This window comes from Lepidochelys kempii, chromosome 2, assembly GCF_965140265.1.
Source record: "Lepidochelys kempii isolate rLepKem1 chromosome 2, rLepKem1.hap2, whole genome shotgun sequence".
Lineage (NCBI taxonomy): Eukaryota > Metazoa > Chordata > Testudines > Cheloniidae > Lepidochelys > Lepidochelys kempii.
In genome coordinates this window covers 32,687,196-32,710,320 of record NC_133257.1, presented here as the reverse complement: position 1 = coordinate 32,710,320, position 23,125 = coordinate 32,687,196, and the positions used below count along the sequence as shown (strand labels likewise).

At 39.0% G+C, this 23,125-nt stretch overlaps 1 protein-coding gene across 3 annotated transcripts in view; it reads right to left on the bottom strand.

Moving 5' to 3' along the window:
* The window catches only part of NUDCD1 (NudC domain containing 1), a 149,799-nt gene that overhangs the window by 44,694 nt on the left and 81,980 nt on the right, over positions 1-23,125 (bottom strand). For all 3 annotated transcript variants that reach the window (XM_073330307.1, XM_073330308.1, XM_073330309.1), the window contains one exon: positions 21,469-21,673. In XM_073330307.1, the coding sequence (XP_073186408.1) occupies positions 21,469-21,673 (205 nt within the window). The remainder of the gene's footprint in view (positions 1-21,468; positions 21,674-23,125) is intronic.

Below are 23,125 nucleotides of genomic sequence, written 5' to 3'. Positions count from 1 at the left end.
TTGGATATTAGGAAAAACTTTTTCACTAGGAGGGTGGTGAAACACTGGAATGAGTTACCTAGGGAGGTGGTGGAATTTCCTTCCTTAGAGGTTTTTAAGGTCAGGCTTGACAAAGCCCTGGCTGGGACGACTGAGTTGGGGATTGGTCCTGCTTTGAGCAGGGGGTTGGACTAGACGACCTCCTGAGGTCCCTTCCAACCCTGATATTCTATTCTATGATTAGCCCCTTTAGCCAGTGTTGCACTCAGAGCTCATGATCAGCTGATTCTCCACCACTTCCCCCAATTCTTTTAGATAGTCACTTCTTCCTAACAGAGAGTCCTCCATCCTGTAAGTAGGGCCTGTGTTCTTTATTCCTAGATGTATACATTTATATTTAGTCATATTAAAATGCATAGTTAATTTTCACCCAACTTAAGCAACCCACATTCCTCTATGTCAGCGACCTGTCCTCTTCATTACTTATCGCTTCCCCCAAATTTTTTTCATTGGCAAACTTAATAAGCTATGATTTTTAGTTTTCTTCCAGGTCACTGATAAAAATGTTAAATAGCTAGGACCAAAAACTGATGCCTGCAGGATTTCACTAGAAACACACCCACTCAATGATGATTCCCCTTTTAAAATTACATTGAGACCTATCAGTTAGCCAGCTTTTAAAGCACCTCATGTGTGCCACGTTAATTTTATATCTTTCTAGTCTTGTAATCAAGTTGGCATGTGCTACCAAGTCAAATGCCTTACAGAACTCTAAGTATTTTACGTCAACATCTTAATCAACTTTAAGAGTCTAAATACAGAATCTCCTCATTGTTCCTGAGTTTTCACTTTAAATTTAGTGTCATTAAAAGTAGATATTAAAAGTATGTGCGCGCGCACGCGCATTTATTATCTCTCTCAAATATATATATGAGAGAGACACACACACACACACACACACACACAGCGCTTTGTCCATGTCTCCGTGGGTTCTGCATTTCCTGGCAGATTTTGCTAGCCTCAGAGGCTCACTGTGACCCTCCACGTAACCCTTCTCTCTCTAGAGACAAGGGTCCCAGTCTACTGAGCCATTTTCATCTTAAGCCAGCAAGGGAGGTGAGGAGAAGCTATCCTCCCTTGCACAGTCTCTGTTGTCTCCCAGTCTCAGTGATTAACACACACACACACACACACACATAAATAAAAATAAATAAAATACCTATTTAAAATATATATATTAGGGCCATCAATCGCAGATAACTCACACAATTAAAAAAACTAATCACAATTAATTGCATTGTTAAACAATAGAATACCAATTGAAATTTATTAAATATTTTTGGATGTTTTCTACTTTTTCAAATATATTGATTTCTGTTACAACACAGAATACAAAGTGTACAGTGCTCACTTGATATTATTTTTATTACATATTTGCACTGTAAAAGTGATAAATAAAAGAAATAGAACTTTCAAGTAACCTCATAAGTACTGTAGTGCAATATCTTTATTGGGAAAGTGTAACTTACAAAGGTAGATTTTTTCTGTTACATAAGTGGACTAAAACAAAACAATGTAAAACTTCAGCATCTACAAGACCACTCAGTCCTACTTATTGTTCAGCCAATCGCTAAGACAAACAAGTTTGTTTACATTTACAGGAGATACTGCTGCCTCCTTCTTATTTACATCATCTAAAAGTGAGAACAGACGTTCGCGTGGCACTTTTGTAGTCAGCGTTGCAAGGTATTTATGTGCCAGATATGCTAAACATTCAGATGCCCCTTCATTCTTTGGCCACCATTCCAGAGGACATGCTTCCACGTTGATGATGCTCATTAAAAAAAAATGCGTTAATTAAATTTGTGAATGAACTCCTTGGGGGAGAATTGTATGTCTCCTGTTTTACCCGCATTCTGCCATATATTTCATGTTATAGCAGTCTCACATGATGACCCAGAACGTTCGTTTTAAGAACACTTTCACAGCAGATTTGACAAAACGCAAAGAAGGCACCAATGTGAGATTTCTAAAAATAGCTACAGCACTCGACACAAGATTTAAGAATCTGAAGTGCCGTCCAAAATCTGAGAGGGACGAGGTGTGGAGCACGCTTTCAGAAGGCTTAAAAGAGCAAAACTCTGATGCAGAAACTACAGAACCTGAACCACCAGAAAAGAAAATCAACGTTCTGCTGGTGGCAGCTGACTCAGATGATGAAAATGAACATGCGTCGGTCCACTCTGCTTTGGACCGTTATCGAGCCGAACCTGTCATCAGCATGGAAGCATACCTCTGGAATGATGACTGAAGCATGAAGGGACATATGAATCTTTAGCATATCTGACATGAAAATATCTTGTCACGCCAGCTACAACAGTGCCATGCGAATGCCTGTTCTCACTTTCAGGTGACATTTTAAATAAGAAACAGACAGCATTATCTCCTGCAAATTGTAACCAAGCTTGTTTGTCTGAGCGATTGGCTGAAGTAGGACTGAGTGGACTCTAGAGTTTTGCAGTTCTATTTCTTAATGCAGTTTTTTTTTTTAATTCTACATTTGTAAGTTCATCTTTCATGATAAAGAGACTGAACTACAGTACTTAGATTACTTGAAAAATACAATTTCTTTTTTTTACAGTGCAAATATTTGTAATAAAAATAACTACAAAGTGAGCACTGTACATTTTGTATTCTGTGTTGTAACTGAAATTAATATATTTGAAAATGTAGAAAACATCAAAATATTTAAATAAATTGTATGCTTTTATTGTTTAACAGTGTGATTAATCGTGATGAAATGTTTATTTAGAGTTTACTAGGATGACTATTTGAAAGTACACTTTCACAATGTGTCATCTGGGGTTAATACATCTATTTTTTGCGTTTCCGATAGAGCTCATACAGCTACAAAACGTTCAACTGTCTACTGTCCTTTGTATAAAATTAGTTTTCAGAAAGGATGTGTTAACTGTGTAAAGATAAATATGGTAAAACATGAAATGTTCATTCCAATACAAAAAGTATATTTTGCATAATTAGGATGTATATTAGTCTATACTAATAAGAATTCTAAAACCTATGAATAACCGCTTTTCCACAAAAATAATCAGATAAAGAAACTGGAGATACTGGGCCTGATTCACCATTGTGTGACTCGAGTTGGTTTCTAAAACTGGAATGAAGAAACTGTGAATCAGGCCCTTTTTGTATAACTTTATAAGATAACGCCTGATGTGCATCTAGTATCCAACAACAGAAAATGATTTTATAATTGACCGATTGCTACACCATAGTGCAAAACTATTAGTGTGGTTCTAGTAAAATGAAGAACAGTAAGTACAGTTTAATATATTGAAATGTACAATTTACTATTTATGACTTATACCTTTTCCCATTCACTGAAAGACTGAGAAACAGATTCATGAAATATAACCCACATGAGTGTCAGTTCAGTGTCACTGTGTAATTTTTCACTAGAGCGTTTAATAGCAAATTAATCACTGAAATGTTACATTAATATAAGTGAGTTCAAAGTTTAACGCCTAGCCATTCCATTATTCTTCCCTCCCCAAAACTATCATTTGCATAGGACTTGCATCTTCAGGAAAGGGGAATATTTTTGTCAATCAATATTAAGTATAAAAGTATTTGGAGTGAAAGGAACCATTAAGAAACAACAAAAATACTTCTGTTGAAAGTAGTATCAGAAGCAGTGTTATAACGCGATACCATTTTTGTTTTTTTTTACGGCAACTGTTAATAGAAACCTCTTTCTAAGGTACATGCCTTAGAAACGTATAGATACAGGCAATTATTTCAAAACAAACATTCACACAAACATTCAAATAGAATTAATACTCAGTTCTGAAAGTCCCACTGGCCACTGGGAGGCATTCATGGACAGAGGACTGTTCTCTCGGGATGGACTTCACCTGAGTAGGGAGGGAAATAGACTTCTAGGATGGAGGCTGGCACAACTAATTAAGAAAGCTTTAAACTAGGAATTTGGGGGAGATGGTTGGGAGATGTCCAGGTAATCTCCACACTGGATTTTAGCATTCAGAGGAAAGAAAACCAAGTAAGAAAGGATACAGCCATGGGTAGGAGGAAGGGCAGTGTAGATACCAGTCTAATAGGTTATACTGGCTGTAGAATGACCGTGCCTAATAGGGTACAGAATATGAGTGAGACCAAACACAAAAATTAAGAGGTTTGTACACCAGTGCGAGGAGCCTCGGTAACAAAATGGAGGAACTAGAGCTACTGGTGCAGGAAGTGAAACCAGATATTCTAGGGAGAACAGAAACATGGTGGAATAGTCGTCATGACTGGAGTACGGGTATTGAAGGGAATGTGCTGTTTAGGAAAGACCGAAATAAAGGCAAAGGTGGGGGAGTAGCATTGTATATCAATGATGAGGTAGAATGTAAAGAAATAAGAAGCGATGGAATGGATAAGCCAGAGTCTGTCTGGGCAAAAATCACATTGGAGAAGAAAACTATTAGAGCCTCCCCTGGGATAGTGCTTGGGGTGTGCTATAGACCGCCGGGATCTAATTTGGATACGGATAGAGCCCCTTTTAATGTTTTTAATAAAGGAAATACTAATGGAAACTGTGTGATCAATGGGAGACTTTAACTTCCCAGATATAGACTGGAGGACGAGTGCTAGTAATAATAATAGGGCTCAGATTTTCCTAGATGTGATTGCTGATGGATTCCTTCATCAAGTAGTTGCTGAACCAACAAGAGGGGATGCCATTTTAGATTTGGTTTTTGGTGAGTAGTGAGGACCTCATAGAAGAAATGGTTGTAGGGAACAATCTTGGTTCAAGTGATCATGAGCTAATTCAGTTCAAACTGCATGGAAGGATAAACAAAAATAAATCTGCAACTAGGGTTTTTGATTTCAAAAGGGCTGACTTTCAAAAATTAAGGAAATTAGTTAGGGAAGTGGATTGGACTGAAGAATTTATGAATCTAAAAGGTAGAGGAGGCCTGAAATTATTTTAAAATCAAAGCTGCAGAAGCTATCGGAAGCCTGCATCCCAAGAAAGAGGAAAGAATTCAAAGGCAGGAGTTGTAGACCAAGCTGGATGAGCAAGCATCTCAGAGAGGTGATTAAGAAAAAGCAGAAAGCATACAGGGAGTGGAAGAAGGGAGGGATCATCAAGGAAAGCTACCTTATTGAGGTCAGAACACGTAGGGATAAAGTGAGACAGGCTAAAAGTCAAATAGAGTTGGACCTTGCAAAGGAAATTAAAACCAATAGTAAAAGGTTCTATAGTCATATAAATAAGAAGAAAACAAAGAAAGAAGAAGTGGGATCGCTAAACACTGAGGATGGAGTGGAGGTCAAGGATAATCTAGGCATGGCCCAATATCTAAACAAATACTTTGCCTCAGTCTTTAATAAGACTAAAGAGGATTTTAGGGATAATGGTAGCATGACAAATGGGAATGAGGATATGGAGGTAGACATTACCATATTTGAGGTAGAAGCGAAACTCAAACAGCTTAATGGGACTAAATCGGGGGGCCCAGATAATCTTCATCCAAGAATATTAAAGGAATTGGCACATGAAATTGCAAGCCCATTAGCAAGAATTTTTAATGAATCTGTAAACTCAGGGGTTGTACTGCATGATTGGAGAATTGCTAACATAGTTCCTATTTTTAAGAAAGGGAAAAAAAGTGATCCGGGTAATTATAGGCCTGTTAGTTTGACATCTGTAGTATGCAAAGTCTTGGAAAAAATTTTGAAGAAGGTAGTTAAGGACATTGAAGTCAATGGGACAAAATACAACATGGTTTTACAAAAGGTAGATCATGCCAAACCAACCTGATCTCCTTCTTTGAGAAAGTAACAGATTTTTTAGACAAAGGAAACGCAGTGGATCTAATTTACCTAGATTTTAAGTAAGGCGTTTGATACCGTGCCACATGGGGAATTATTAGTTAAATTGGAAAAGATGGGAATCAGCAGGAAAATTGAAAGGTGGATAAGGAATTGGTTAAAGGGGAGACTACAATGGGTCCTACTGAAAGATGAACTGTCAGGCTGGAGGGAGGTTACCAGTGGAGTTCCTCAAGGATCAGTTTTGGGACCAATCTTATTTAATCTTTTTATTACTGACCTCGGCACAAAAAGTGGGAGTGTGCTAATAAAGTTTGCAGATGATACAAAGCTGGGAGGTATTGCCAATTTAGAGAAGGACCGGGATATCCTACAGGAGGATCTGGATGACCTTGTAAACTGGAGTAATAGTAATAGGATGAAATTTAATAGTGAGAAGTGTAAGGTTATGCATTTAGGGATTAACAACAAGAATTTTAGTTATAAACTAGGGACACATCAATTAGAAGTAACGGAGGAGGAAAAGGACCTTGGAGTATTGGTCGATCATAGGATGACTATGAGCTGCCAATGTGATATGGCCGTGAAAAAAGCTAATGAGGTCTTGGGATGCATCAGGAGAGATATTTCCAGCAGGGATAAGGTGGTTTTAGTACCGTTATACAAGGCACTGGTGAGACTTCACCTGGAATACTGTGTGTGCAGTTCTTGTCTCCCATGTTTAAGAAGGATGAATTCAAACTGGAACAGGTACAGAGAAGGGCTACTACGATGATCCGAAGAATGGAAAACCTGTCTTATGAAAGGAGACTCAAGGAGCTTGGCTTGTTTAGCCTAACCAAAAGAAGGTTGAGGGGAGATATGATTGCTCTCTATAAATATATCAGAGGGATAAATACTGGAGAGGGAGAGGAATTATTTAAGCTCAGTACCAATGTGGACACAAGAACAAATGGATATAAACTGGCCACCAGGAAATTTAGACTAGAAATTAGATGAAGGTTTCTAACCATCAGAGGAGTGAAGTTTTGGAATAGCCTTCCAAGGGAAGCAGTGGGGGCAAAAGCTCTATCTGACTTTAAGATTAAACTCAATAAGTTTATGGAGGAGATGGTATGATGGAATAACATGGTTTTGGTAATTAAATATTCATGGTAAATAGGCCCAATGGCCTGTGATAGGATATTAGATGGGGTGGGATCCGAGTTACCTAGGAAAGAATTTTCTGTGGTATCTGGCTGGTGAATCTTGCCCATAGGCTCAGGGTTTAGCTGATCACCATATTTGGGGTTGGGAAGGAATTTTCCTCCAGGGCAGACTGGAAGAGGCCCTGCAGGTTTTTCGCCTTCCTTTGTAGCATAGGGCACGGGTCACTTGCTGGAGGATTCTCTGCTCCTTGAAGTCTTTAAACTACAATTTGAGGACTTCAATAGCACAGATATAGGTGTGAGGTTTTTTGCAGGAGTGGTGGGTGAAATTCTGTGGCCTGCGTTGTGCAGGAAGTCGACTAGATGATCATAATGGTCCCTTCTGACCTAAATATCTATGAATCTTTAAGGCCTCAATCCTGCAATCACTTAAATACATGGTTAATTAAAAACATGTGACTAGTCCTACTGACATCAATGAAACTATGTATGTGCTTGGCTGAGTTGGGGCCTAAAGCAGCAGCTTTGGGCATGAAATAGTATATGGGTTAGTATATTTCCTAAAAGCTGTACAGGGGTTTTTGAGTTGGAAAAATGCCTATTTTGCTCTAAGACACTGTCTGGTGAATGGAAAGTAAAAAATCAAAGCACCTCCTGGCTGACTGCACATCATAGGGTCCCACAGATAAATGAACCGTCCCGGCCTGCCAGCAGATTTCCCTGATGGGCCTCATGCCAAAGGTTGCCAATCCCTGGCATAGAGAATACACTTATAAAGTTTATGGATTATACCAAGTTGGGAGGGGTTGCAAGTGCTTTGGAAGATAGGATTAAAATTCAAAATGATCTGGACAAACTGGAGAAATGGACTGAAGTAAATAGGATGAAATTCAATAAGGACAAATGCAAAGTACTCCACTTTGGAAGGAACAATCAGTTGCACACATACAAAATGGGAAATGACTGCCTAGAAAGGGGTACTGCAGAAAGGGATCTGGGGAGGAGGGGGGTCATAGTGGACCATATGCTAAATATGAGTCAACAGTGTAACACTGCAGCAAAAAAAGCAAACATCATTCTGGAATGTATTAGCACGAGTACTGTACTTCTTTTACTCTACTCCGCGATGATTTGGCTTCAACTTGAGTATTGCGTCCAGTTCTGGGTGCCGCATTTCAGGAAAGATGTGGACAAATTTGAGAGAGTCCAGAGAAGAGCAACAAAAATGATTTAAGGTCTAGAAAACATGATCTATGAGGTAAGATTGAAAAAAATTGGGTTAGTTTAGTCTGGAAAAAAGAGACGACTAAGAGGGGACATTATAACAGTTTTCATGTATGTAAAAAAGGTTGTTACAAGGAGGAGGGAGAAAAATTGTGTTTCTTAACCTCTGAGGATAGGACAAGAAGCAATGGGCTTAAATTGCAGCAAGGGCGGTTTAGGTTGGACATTAGGAAAAACTTCCTAACGGTCCCGTGATTAAGCACTGGAATCTCCATCACTGGAGATTTTTAAGAGCAGATTAAACAAACACCTGTCAGGGATGGTCTAGATAATACTTAGTCCTGCCATGAGTGCAGGGGACTGGACTAGATGACCTCTTCAGGTCCCTTCCAGTCCTATGATTCTATGATCACTGCTACTATATATTTTATTCATGATCACTGAAATTAAAAAAAGGGAAAAAAAGAAAAACAGTATTCAAGCTGCAGCAAAGACAAAATAAAATGTGAGTATCCTCTATGAAACAAAGAGTGCTAGTTCTACAATGACAGATTGCTTGAAGAATGGTTTTGCAAAACTATATCTTACTGAACACCAACCCATTAGATACAGTAATCACAAGAAAGGTTTCCCAGAAATAGGCCCACTCAAGATGATTTGGTTAATACATTGCTCTTTTAAGAGAAGTTGACCAACTACTTATAGCTGAACCAGATTAACACCACAATATATCACTAAAAGAATCACCGGATTGCTCTATGGAACCCAGTGTTCTTGACAATTACCTTCCTGCAAAAAAGCAGTACATGACAGATTTTTAAATGCACATTTCTATTAACATTTAATAATGATTTTACCTCTGTGTTTTATATTGTTTACAGCCAATAACTAAAGGTTTTCCGCACTCATATTGTTTTATTGGCTTTAGGCAATTTTCATTGACAAATCTGTTTACCAAAGAGTAAAGGGATTACATACTATGGGGCAAGAAAAAAGGATTCATGCCTGTCATTCAATTACATCTCATTCACCATCGTGTTCTTCACAACCTTCAGTGCTGCAGAAGTGAAGCCACCTTAATGTAATTAACAGACAGCTGGTTTAAAACAAACAAAAGGAAGTATTTTTTCCACACAACACACAGTCAACCTGTGGAACTTCTTGCTAGAGGATGTTGTGAAGGCCAAGACTATAACAGGGTTCAAAAAAGAACTAGGTAAGTTCATGGAGGATAGGTCCAACAATGGCTATTAGCCAGGATGGGGGCAGGGATGGTGTCCCTAGCCTCTGTTTGCCAGAAGCTGGGAATGGGCAACAGAGGATGGATCACTTGATGATTACCTGTTCTGTTCATTCCCTGTGGGGCACCTGGCATTGGCCATTGTCAGAAGACAGGATACTGGGCTAGATGGACCTTTGGTCTGACCCAGTACAGCCACTGTCATGTTCTTAACTTTGAAGAGCATCTTTATGAAGGGGCTGAGCTGTTGGTAACACAGAAGACATCATTTTAAATGTCTTAGATAACTACATATTTTAGCATGGTCTTGAAAACTAAATATATATCCAATGCATCTTCCACTTTTTCTAGTTATAAAGGATGGACTTTTGACATTAACAGATAAATGACATTGCAGTTATGTTTTTCTTTTCTTAGCAGAAAAAGCTCTAGAACATTGAATCTGGTAAATGTACAATATATTTGTTCCACACAATAAAGAGGTAACAATTACACCTATAATCTTAAGTATGTTTTGCTACACTGGTGCTTGGCTTAATCATGGAAGTAATTACTGTACTTTCTCATAGAAGACTACATCTTATCTAGTTGAAATGAAATACCTTTATTGTACAGAAAAAAAAATTCTTCTTAATTACACCACATGATAAAATCACACAAAGGTGGTCAATTAAAAATTAATTTCTAAGAGAACCACTTTGTGCCAGTAGTTAGTGGCCAGTTACTTTACCCTAGAAGAAAGCAAGAGTGGCTAATGTTTTGGCATGTTGGTTATTGTATACTGAGATGCTTAGTTGAGGAATGAAGTGAGCTGTAGCTCACGAAAGCTCATGCTCAAATAAATTGGTTAGTCTCCAAGGTGCCACAAGTACTCCTTTTCTTTTAACATACAAGATTAACTCCATTGTGAACCACACCTGAACAACAAGACTTGCACCACAACTATATAACTCATTCTAGGTACAGCCTTGCCATACTAGTCTTACAGCTAAAAACATAATTAAAACCCAAAATGAAGAAATCTGGGGTTTATTCATAGCTCTGTCAAAGTCTTGCTGCATGGCAAACTGCTCAGTCTTTATGTTCCTCCCTTTCCCTATTTACAAAATGAGGACAATTATACATACTTGTCTCACAGGGGTATTTGGTGTCTGAGGAAGTGCTACAGAAGTTTAATGTATCAAATATTACATAAAATTTTCCTAATGCTTATTTAAGAGACATTCTCCTCCTTAAAGCCCTGCACTCCATTGCCTTAGTCCTCTCATTGTGCTCTCCTCCAACCTCTCCTTCAGTGTCTTGTTTGGTATCATTCTCTTCTATTCTCTGTCTTTCAGTGAAATAGCCATTAGGTCCCTGCTACTGCAGGACCCTCACAGAGTAGGTTATTTTAGGGGAATGAATCTCTTTTTGAACATATATTCACCACATAGGTATTTTTACTTCTAAATTGACATATTTTCTGGTTCAATATCTGCAGACACTTCAGCTGTGCTATATTACTGGCCCAATTCTATCACCAAATAAAAGTTTAAACAATCGTATAAAATCACTGTGATCAACCCTTTGTTTTATCATTGTGTACCAATTTTCTCCCCCTTCTCCCACAACTGGATCACCCTACAGGCCGTGAGGCTCATTATTTTACACTCCTCTTTCACCAACTCTCAAATGCCGCTCATGAAAGCGACCTTTCATATGGTACAGTGGTAGAGGCAGTTTCTTGTCCCAGTCAAAGGGGTCAGCCCAAAGTAATTTTCACTCTTGCCCTGCACAACCCAGAGAATTAACACAATTCACATAGTTAAGTACTTTGATGAACTGGAGGAACCTAAGAGCACTTTACCCCATTTCTATGAGTCATAAAACTAGCTCAGGGCTCCATCTTTGATATATATTATAGTAATCTTAAAGTCCACTAGACTGGATTCAAATCTCTCTAATAATTATACTTTAATTTTGATTTTACAATTTTTAACAAGTGTGAAGAGAAAAAGAGGAAAAATCTGTTTCCAGTGAAGCTTCCATTCAAATAATAAATATTGCAGTTCTGTAATGCATTTACCTGTTGTACAGAATGCCAAAAATTCATTAAAAAAAAGTGTAATGGATTAAGCTAATTTTCAAAACAAGACAAATACTCCTTTTCCATTAAATCATGATTTTTAATATGGATTTTGGATTAACACTAATGTCTCTACTTCAGAGAGACTTCAGACTGTAGTATATTACTGATGACAAGAATATGCCATTTATAAAAAAAATTCATGGATTCAGAGAATGTAATTGGCACAGATTCAGAGAACATAACTGGTGATATGAATTCACATTATAAGCTACACCTCCTTATCCCACTGAAAAATTGAATTGAAGAATACTATTTCTTTTATCTTTTTACAGTGCAAATATTGGTAATAAAAAAATAAAGCAAGCACTGTACACTTTGTATTCTGTGTTGTATCTGAAATAAATATATTTGAAAATGTAGAAAAACATCCAAAATATTTAAATAAATAGTATTCTATTATTGTGTAACAGTGCGATTAAAACTGTGATTAATCAGGATTTTTTTTTTTAATCGTTTGACAGCTCTACATCTAATTTATATCACCAATTGTTTAACTTCTCAGTTTGATCTAGGAAGCCAAGAATAACCCTTAAGAGAATTTCAGGATGTTGGGCAAATGTGTATGTAGGAGAAGGTGTCTTGTTTTGTTTTTCTAAATAGGTATTGCTCAACATTTACACTTCACAATGGAGGTGCAAACCAATAACCCATATATTATTTTTCTCAAAACAGGATGCTGTTGATACCTAATTGTTTATTTTTCACTCTGTAATTCACTACTACTAACTCTGCCTCTGTATTAAAATAGAAATTCAATACTATGACAAACATAATTAAAAACATTGGTCTAAGTTCATTCCTATTAAACTCTTACGCAATTTGCATTAGGGACCAGCTGCCACCCTGAACATGTAACCACAATAGCTCTCACACAATGAAAGTGGCAATAAAAACTACCCTGAGCTAAGATATTGTATCTGCTGTACTTGGCTCATGAAAAAAGATTGGTTTGCTAGAAGTCACAGATATTCTGAGAATACCAGTTTCTAAAAAGTTTTCCAATGAGATAAACTGGACAATTCCAGTTCACTGTAAGATAGTGTTTTACAATACCTGCCTCATTAATAAAATTTTGAATCCTAACATGATGAAAAAAACTTAAAATATTCAAATAAAGTTGCGTGTTCTTGTGAGTAAAAGGCCCAAAAGTCACAAAGTTCAAATCCATATCTGAACTTACCCAAAGTTCTGGAAGCATGAGGAGGTTTTAGATATTGGGCTTGGTTTTTGATGAGGGCGTTTTTTCAAAAAAGAAAAAAAGAAGAAAAGAAAAAGACAAAGACCCAAATACACACTAGTTAGCCTCAACTTTAGCAAAGCTTTTGATACGGTCTCCCACAGTATTCTTGCCAGCAAGTTAAAGAAGAAGTATGGATTGGAGGAATGGACTATAAGGTGGATAGGAAGCTGGCTAGATCGTTGGGCTCAACGGGTAGTGATCAATAGCTTGATATCTAGTTGGCAGCTGGTATCAAGTGGATCCAAGGATCAATCCTGGGGCTGGTTTTGTTCAGCATCTTCATTAATGATCTGGATGATGGGATGGATTTCACCCTCAGCAAGTTCGCGGATGACACTAAGCTGAGGGGAGAGGTAAAAATGCTGGAGGGTAGGGATAGGGTCCAGAGTGACCTAAACAAATTGAACAACTGGGCCAAAAGAAATCTGAGGCGGTTCAAGGACAAGGACAAGAGCAGAGTCCTGCACTTAGGACGAAAGAATCCCATGCACTGCTACAGGTGGGGACTGACTGGCTTAGCAACAATTATGCAGAAAAGGACCTGGGGGATTACAGTGGATGAGAAGCTGGATGTGCCCTGGTTGCCAAGAAGGCTAATGACATATTGGGCTGCATTAGTAGCAGCACTGCCAGCAGATCGAGGGAAGGGATTATTCCTCTCTATTCGGCATTGGTGAAGCCACATCTGGACTACTGTGTCCAGTTTTGGGGCCCCCACTACAGAAAGGATGTGGACAAATTGGAGAGAGTCCAGAGGAGGGCAACGAAATTAATTAGGGGGCTGGGGCACATGACTTATGAAGAGAGGTTGAGGGAACTGAGTTTGTTTAGTCTGCAGAGGAGAAGAGAGGAGGGGATTTGATAGCAGCCTTCAATTACCTGAAGGGGGGTTCCAAAGAGGATGGAGCTAGGCTGTTCTCAGTGGTGGCAGATGACAGAAGAAGGAGCAATAGTCTCAAGCTGTAGTGGGGGAGTCTAGGTTGGATATTAGGAAAAACTATTTCACTATTTATCGCAGTTTTAATTGCACTGTTAATAAAATACCATTTTAAATTTATTATAAATATTTTTGGATTTTTTTCTACATTTTCTAACACATAGATTTCAATGACAACACAGAACACAGTGTACAGTGCTCACTTTATATTATTTTTATTACAAATATTTGCACTGTAAAAAATGAAAGAAATAGTATTTTGCAATTCACCTCATACAAGTACTGTAGTGCAACCTCTTTATCATGAAAGTGCAACTTACAAACGTAGAATTATTATTACTTTAAAGCCTACAAGACGAAGCATGAAGGGGCATAATAATGTTCAGCATATCTGGCACGTAAATACTTTGCAATGCCAGCTACAACAGTGCATGCAAGCACCTGTTTTTACTTTCAGGTGACATTGTAAATAAGAAACAGGCAGGATTATCTCCCATAAATGTAAACAAACTTGTTTGTCTCAGCGATTGGCTGAACAAGAAGTAGGACTGAATGGACTTGTAGGCTCTAAAGTTTTACATTGTTTTATTTTTGAGTGCAGTTATGCAAAAAAATAATTCTACATTTCTAAGTTACACTTTTACGATAAAGAGATTGCATTACAGTACTTGTATGAGATTAATTGAAAAATACTATTTCTTTTATCTTTTTTACAGTGCAAATATTTGTAATAAAAATAATATAAAGTGAGCAGTGTACACTTTGTATTCTGTGTTATAATGGAAATCAATAGACTTGAAAATGTAGAAGAACATCCAAAAACATTTATAATATAAATTGGTATTCTATTATTAACAGTGCAACTAAAATTGCAATTAATTGTGATTATTTTTTTTTAAATCTCATGATTAATTGCAATTAATTTTTTTAATTTGTTTGACAACCCTAGTACTAATTAGCTGTGTAGAACTAGAAAAGTCCCTAAGAAGCAGAGAGGTTGTGAGGTTAGAAAACACACAGAGGTCCCACTCTAACCACAGGCAGTAAGAAGGAATGGAGGGTTGGGGGGTTTCTCACATAACCAAGGGAGGGGATGTAGCCGCTAGGTATGAGTGCTGGCCATCTATCGGTACTGCTAGGCAAAATTCTTCGGCTCCAGTGCACTGGGTGTGTGCACACACCTAAGTGGAATACATGGCTGCACCTACTCGACAGCTGCAGCGGCACAGGAGCTAGCAAACAGAGCTGTAAACAGGGGAGTTTGAGTGGGAGTTTGCAAGGGGAGTTTGGGGGGAAGACTAAAAGAGGCAGGCAGAGGAGTAGACAGGCTAGTGAAGGGAGCGTAGGGTGTTCTGGCAGTGTTTTGGTGCTCGCTGGGGGTTTGTTTTGCTGTGGGTGGTGGTGGTTTGGTTTGGTTTGTGTTTCCCAAACTAACAGGACTTAGGTGAGAAGGCTATGACAGATACAGAGGCAGCAGTGGTAGAGACCCAAGCAGTGGAAGACACAATGAAGATGACTGGATGTGGAAGCTGCTGCATGTACATGATCCTGGAAGGGGTACCTGAAAAGAGTTTCATCTGCAAGAAGTGCCGCCTGATAGAGCTGATGGAAGAAAAGATCCGAGGAGTGGAGATGCAGGGGGAAAGTCCGGTTGACTTTAGAAGGGGGCTCGAGCAGATTATGGAGCAAAGACACGAGGCGGCTAAAGGAAAAAGCTCAGACTTGCAGATGGAAGCAGGACTGAAGAAGTCTGAGGGGAGACTGCTGGGTGAAGAAAATGGACAGTGGAAGCAGGTGACTAAAAGAACCAGGCAGAGGAAAAGACGGGTTAGTGAAGGAGAAATAGAGCTCAAGAACAGGTATGCAGAGTTGGAAAATGAAGAAGGGGCACAGCAGAAGGTCACTGAAGGTGGAAGGGCAAGGAAGAAGAGAAGAGCAGCTAGTCCTACAGGAAAAGGGGAAGAGTCAATGGAGACAACACCAAATATGAGCCCCAGGAGGATACAGGTTGGGTTGAAGAGGATTACAAGGGAGAATAGGAATGGAAAGAACTTGCAGCCAGAGGGAACAGGGGATAGACTAGAGAATCGCACCATCATCAGGAAAAAAGTGACTGGGGACTCCTTACTCAGAAGGATGGACAGGCCTGTAACCAGAGCTGATCCAGAGAACAGAAGGGTGTGCTGTCTACTGGGTGCTAAGATACAGGATGTGGACCTGAAGTTGAAGAGGATCCTAAAGGGAGCGGGAAAGAATCCACTGATTGTCCTTCAAGTGGGAACAAATGACATGTCTAGATTCTCGCTGGAATGTATCAAGGGAGACTATGCCAGACTGGGGAAGACGCTTACAGAAATCGAGGCTCAGGTGATCTTCAGTGGGATTCTGCCTGTTCCTAGAGAAGGGCAACAAAAGTGTGACAAGATTATGACTATCAACAGGTGGCACAGGCAGTGGTGCTATAAGGAGGAATTTGCGATGTATGGACACTGGAAGGCATTCATGGACAGAGGACAGTTCTCTCAGGATGGACTTCATCTGAGTAGGGAAGGAAATAGACTTCTAGGATGGAGGCTGGCACAACTGATTAAGAGAGCTTTAAACTAGGAATTTGGGGGAGATATCCAGGTAATCTCCATGCCGGATTTTAACATTGAGAGGGAAGAAAACGAAGAAAGAAAGGATACAGGCGTGGGTAGGAGAACGTATATAAGGAGGAAGTGTAGTGTAGATACCAGTCTAATAGGTGATACAAGTGGAATGTATTGCACTGTATAGGTAGAATGTCTGTGCCTAATCAGGTAAAGAACGTGAGCAAGGCCAAACAGCAAAAATTAAGACGTTTGTACACTAATGCGAGGAGCATAGGTAACAAAATGGAGGAACGAGAGTTACTGGTGCAGGAAGTGAAACCAGATATTATAGGGATAACAGACACATGGTGGAATAGTAGTCATGACTGAACTACAGGTATTGAAGGGTATGTGCTGTTTAGGAAAGATCGAAATAAAGGTAAAGGTGGGGGAGTAGCATTGTATATCAATGATGAGGTAGACTGTAAAGGAATAAGAAGCGATGGAATGGATAAGACAGAGTCTGTCTGGGCAAAAATCACACTGGGGAAGAAAACTACTAGAGCCTCCTCTGGGATAGTGCTTGGGGTGTGCTATAGACCGCCGGGATCTAATTTGGATATGAATAGAGCCCTCTTTAATGTTTTTAATGAAGTAAATAATAATAGAAACTGCATGATCAGGGGAGACTAACTTCCCAGATATAGACTGGGGGACAAGTGCTAGTAATAATAATAGGGCTCAGATTTTCCTGGATGTGATAACTGATGGATTCCTTCATCAAGTAGTTGCTGAACCGACTAGAGGGGATGCCATTTTAGATTTGGTTTTGGTGAGTAGTGAGGATCTCATAGAAAAAATGGTTGCAGGGGACAACCTTGGTTCAAGTGATCATGAGCTAATTCAGTTCAAACTGCATGGAAGGATAAACAAAAATAAATCTGCAACTAGGGCTTTTGATTTCAAAAGGACTGACTTTCAAAAATTAAGGAAATTAGTTAGGGAAGTGGATTGGACTGAAGAACTTATGGATCTAAAGGCAGAGGAAGCCTGGGATTACTTCAAGTTAAAGCTGCAGAAGCTATTGGAAGCCTGCATCCCAAGAAAGGGGAAAAAAATCATAGGCAGGAGTTGTAGACCAAGCTGGATGAGCAAGCATCTCAGAGAGATGATTAAGAAAAAGCAGAAAGCATACAGGGAGTGGAAGATGGAAGGGATCAGCAAGGAAAGCTACCTTATGGAGATCAGAACATGTTGCGATAAAGTGAGAAAGGCCAAAAGCCATGTAGAATTGGACCTTGCAAAGGGAATTAAAACCAATAATAAAAGGTTCTATAGCCATATAAATAAGAAGAAAACTCAGAAAGAAGAAGTGGGACCGCTAAACACTGAGGATGGAGTAGAGGTTAAGGATAATCTAAGCATGGCCCAATATCTAAACAAATACTTTGCCTCAGTCTTTAATGAGGATCTTAGGGATAATGGTAGCATGACAAATGGGAATGAGGCTATGGAGGTAGATATTACCATATCTGAGGTAGAAGCGAAACTCGAAAAGCTTAACGGGACTAAATCAGGGGGCCCAGATAATCTTCATCCAAAAATATTAAAGGAATTAGCACATGAAATTGCAAGCCCATTAGCAAGAATTTTTAATGAATCTGTAAACTCAGGGGTTGTACCGTATGATTGGAGAATTGCTAACATAGTTCCTATTTTTAAGAAAGGAAAAAAAGGTGATCCGGGTAACTACAGGCCTGTTAGTCTGACATCTGTAGTATGCAAGGTCTTGGAAAAAATTTTGAAGGAAAAAGTAGTTAAGGAGATTGAGGTCAATGGTAAATGGGACAAAATACAACATGGTTTTACAAAAGGTAGATCATGCCAAACCAACCTGATCTCCTTCTTTGAGAAAGTAACAGATTTTTGAAGACAAAGGAAATGCAGTGGATCTAATTTATCTAGATTTCAGTCAAGCATTTGATACGGTGCCACATGGGGAATTATTAGTTAAATTGGAAAAGAAGGAGCTCAGTATGAAAATTGAAAAATGGATAAGGAATTGGTTAAAGGGGAGACTACAGCAGGTCATACTGAAAGGTGAACTGTCAGGCTGGAGGGAGGTTACCAGTGGAGTTTCTCAGGGATCGGTTTTGGGACCAATCTTTTTATTACTGACCTCGGCACAAAAAGTGGGAATGTGCTAATAAAGTTTGCAGATGATACAAAGCTGGGAGGTATTGCCAATTCAGAGAAGGACCGGGATATCCTACAGGAAGATCTGGATGACCTTGTAAATTGGAGTAATAGTAATGGGATTAAATTTAATATTGAGAAGTGTAAGATCATGCATTTAGGGATTAATAACAAGAATGTTAGTTATAAGCTGGGGATGCATCAATTGGAAATAATGGAGTATTGGTTGACCACAGGATGACTATGAGCCACCAATGTGATATGGCCATAAAAAAAGCTAATGCAGTCTTGGGCTGCATCAGGCGAGGTATTTCCAGTAGAGATAAGGAGGAGTTAATACCATTATACAAGGCACTGGTGAGACCTCATCTGGAATATTGTGTGCAGTTCTGATCTCCGATGTTTAAGAAGGATGAATTCAAACTGGAACAGGTACAGAGAAGGGCTACTAGGATGATCCGAGGAATGGAAAAGCTGTCTTATGAAAGGAGACTCAAGTTTAGACTTGAAATTAGATGAAGGTTTCTAATCATCAGAGGAGTGAAGTTCTGGAACAGCCTTCCAAGGGGAGCAGTGGGGGCAAAAGACATATCTGGCTTCAAGACTAAGCTTGATAAGTTTATGGAGAGGATGGAATGACGGGATAGCCTAATTTTGGCAATTAGTTGATCTTTGACTATTAGCGGTAAGTATGCCCAATGGCCTGTGATGGGATGTTAGATGGGGTGGGATCGGAGTTACTACAGAGAATTCTTTCCTGGGTGTCTGGCTGGTGAATCTTGCCCACATGCTCAGGGTTCAGCTGATCACCATATTTGGGGTCAGGAAGGAATTTTCCTCCAGGCAGATTGTCAGAGGCCCTGTGGGTTTTTTGCTTTCCTCTGCAGCATGGGGCATGGGTCACTTGCTGGAGGATTTGCACCTTGAAGTCTTTAAACCACGATTTGAGGACTTCAGTAGCTCAGACATAGGTGAGAGGTTTATTGCAGGAGTGGGTGGGTGAGATTCTGTGGCCTGCATTGTGCAGGAGGTCACACTAGACGATCATAATGGTCCCTTCTGACCTTCATGTCTATGAGAACTCTTCATTTTCAAAATTGCTCTTAGAAGGAAAAGGACCATGTTTTGAACAATAAGGGAAATAATTTCATACCCAGTTGGAACAGAATCCACGCCTCAATACAAAAACACATTCAGATCGGAAACAATTTTTTCAGTTAACTGGCTGCTGAGAACTGTATCTGCTTCTCAGGCTGCCAAACTTACTCAGTGCAGTCAAAAACCTATCTACCCAACAATAAATGTCTTTTATTGGAAAAGAAATGAAGCTCTGGTGTCAGAATATTAGACTGTGAATACAGAAGACCAGATTCTGAACTCAACGGATATTTGGCATTGAATCAGCAGGAGCTGCACTTGACTCAGTGGCTTTCAGAAGAACACTACAGCTGTTCTTGGCTGCCCACTTTTGCTCATGGAACAACACCTAAAGCTAATGACGCTAGTTATTTGGCACCCCATTGATTTGCTTTCTCTTTCTTCTTGAAAAAGTGTTAAAATTAAAATTTGTGTCAACAATTCCTTGACATACACTGCAGTCTGATACTTAATGTAGTATAATTTTATATTTAAACAAAATTAGTTTCCATGTATATTATGCTCTTAATCATATGTTAAAAACAAGGAAAGAACACTGAGACACAAAATACTTGAAGGGTCAGTCAACAAGGCAGAACAAGGTGGAAAATTCAATCACCAAATGTCAATTATTTTAGAAGAGCAGCAGCTGCACTACTGTCAATTGTACAAACAAATGATCTTGAAGATATACATTCATTCAACTCCTCATTTAAGGTCAGACTAGATAATCATAATGGTCCCTTTTGTCCTTAATGTCTGTGAAGATATGAATATTAAGAAGGTTGAAAAAATGTTTGAATATTTTTGCCAAGTTTGCTGCAGGTGGAATAACCATTTGGCTCCCAGATTTGTCTTTCTTTAGCTGTCTGATTGAACAGCCTCTTTCCAAACCAAGAGGCTACCAGAGAGCATCTCCCGCTAAGATGTCACAAACCTTTGCTCCAGAAAGAAAACGTTAAAGAATTTTCCATCCCATAAGTAGCCCTCCATTTTACACCAATCTAAATACATCAAATCAAACCATTCTGAATAGTGGTTGCTGTGAAAGCATAGTAATTTAGTTCAACAAAAATTCTTAAAGGCGCTCTTAAAACCTTGACATTAATGTGTATACATGGCAGTTTCACTGTACCTTTTAACTGTAACAAAGAAATTGGCTTACAAGCTGAGCCAGTTAAGGCTTCACTCTTTGAAACTGTATAACCAAAAATTTTTAAAGGGGTACATTTTTAAGAGGGCAGGAGCTCCAGCCTCCCTTTTAGCATATGCATATGGAGCTCACACTATTTGTATCTGGAGGAATGAATTGTGGATGGCAGTCTGAGTACTTATGCCTCTAACTTTCTCATTTGAACCCACAGCTGATCTTTGTATGTGCAAATTCTGCAGACCCTGATGGTAATATAGTGAATAGGGATGAAAGACTGAATAAGCTTTTTATTTCAAAACCTTTCTTCTTCCAAACCACCTTATTGCTTATAAAGTTCTACATGTGTGTCAATTTGAAATTTTTAAAACATTTTCATTTTGGAGAGAAAGAATGACTGGAAAATCATGAGACAATTGTGCATGTTGAACTACTCATGCATGAGTAACTTACAGAAGTGTTTGCAGGAGCAGGCCCTTTTTGAATAAAGGCCTGATCCTTCACTAGTTGACATCAACTTCAATGGATTTTATATGGTGCCTGTTGCAAGGACTGGATTGGAGAGAAACAAATAGGATTTTTAAAAAAAATAAAACTGTACTTTGACTTAATATATATTAAGACGAAAAGTAAAATCAACATGTAGATTATTAATACCTATTATCTCTAATTATCCATGTGCAGCTTTCATGGTCAATAGATGAACAGAGTTTTCCTTCCACCAAAGGAGGCTGACTTTTCAATGCTACAATGATATGATCAGGAGAAAACTGTACTTGTATGTCATCTTTAGTGATGTCTTGGGGAAGATGAATTGTGACGGTCAAATCATCTTCAGTCTGTTGCCAGTAATAGACAGGGTCTACAAATGGAAGCATACATATAAAGGCAAAGTCAGTTACAAAATACTAAGTATATGGCTGATGGGGTGGGAAAAAGAAATCTGGTAAAGTGTGTTTATTCACTTTCTACTCTGAAAACTTCATATGAAAGCTATTCTGATCACTTATTAAAAAATAGAGAGGAACATCGTTTTCTGGCTACCAGTAGGTGTTTGACCAATGTCCACTTGTGTCTCAGTTATGGAGAGTTGCTTACACTCATGTGTATATTTAAATATGCAGGTGTACACTCAGCTGAACAATATAAATATGCACTTGTAGTTTTTTCACGTTTCAAATGGCATTTTTAAATAGTCACAACTTTATGAAATCAATACACAAATTCATTCAAATAAGCAAAGGCACTACGTCTCAGTGAGCATTAATCCCATTATCTAGATTCAGCACCGTTTGAGTTATCTTCATGACTCCACAGTAACAGTGGTTCTTTGAGATGTGTTGTCCACATATATTCCACTTCCGATACATGTGCCCCATGTGTGTGAGGTCTGAATCTTTTTAAATACTAGTGTTCATTGGGGCCATGCCTGCACCCAGGATATCTTCTTGCACACTGTAGCCAAGGGAATAAAGGGCAGGACAGACGTAACTAGCTTTCAGTCTCCTAACTACAGGATCCAGCTGGGAAGGAGGGTGGGTTGTGGAAATACATGTGTCCATTTAGATACTGTATTAGGAAAAACCTAACTATAGGAGTAGTTAAGGTCCAGAAACAGTCTTCCAAAGGAGGTTGTGGAATCCCCAATATTGGTAGTTTTTAAGAAGAGATTTAACAAACACCTGTCAGGGATGGGCTTTTTATGTGATCTGCCTCAGCACCAGGGGTTGGACTTGACTTCTTGAGGTCCCTTATATCCCTACATTTCTACGACAACAAATTACAAAAACCAGTTACTGTATTGTAAACAACAGTTTGTTTTTGGAGTAATTGTCCATATGGATTCCATTTTAGATGACGACTCATAAGAAGAGATCTCATGTCCTCCAAGTGGGTGCTCAGTTTAGTGGCCCATGACTAAGACAGTTCTGCCAAAGTGGGCATCAGATCTGGAACCCTCTACCAAGGAGTAGTGCTGAGTGAACATGTGAACTGAACTCCAGGTAGCTGCTTTACAAATCTCCAAAATTGGAACGTCCATTAGGGAAGCAGCAGAGGCTGCTTGAACTCTGGTGGAATAGACTCTAATCTGCACAGAGGGTCCAGGCAAGCTATTGTACAGCAAAGGCTAATATAGTCCAACACCCGTTTAGATCACCTTTGGGTGGTTATTTTCTGACCTTTCAGTCAGCATGGATTTGTCAAGAACAAATCGTTGTCAAACCAAACTGATAGATTTCTTAGACAGGGTAACAAGCTTTGTGCATGGGGGAAGCAGTAGATGTGGTATACCTTGAAATGGGAAATGATGGTC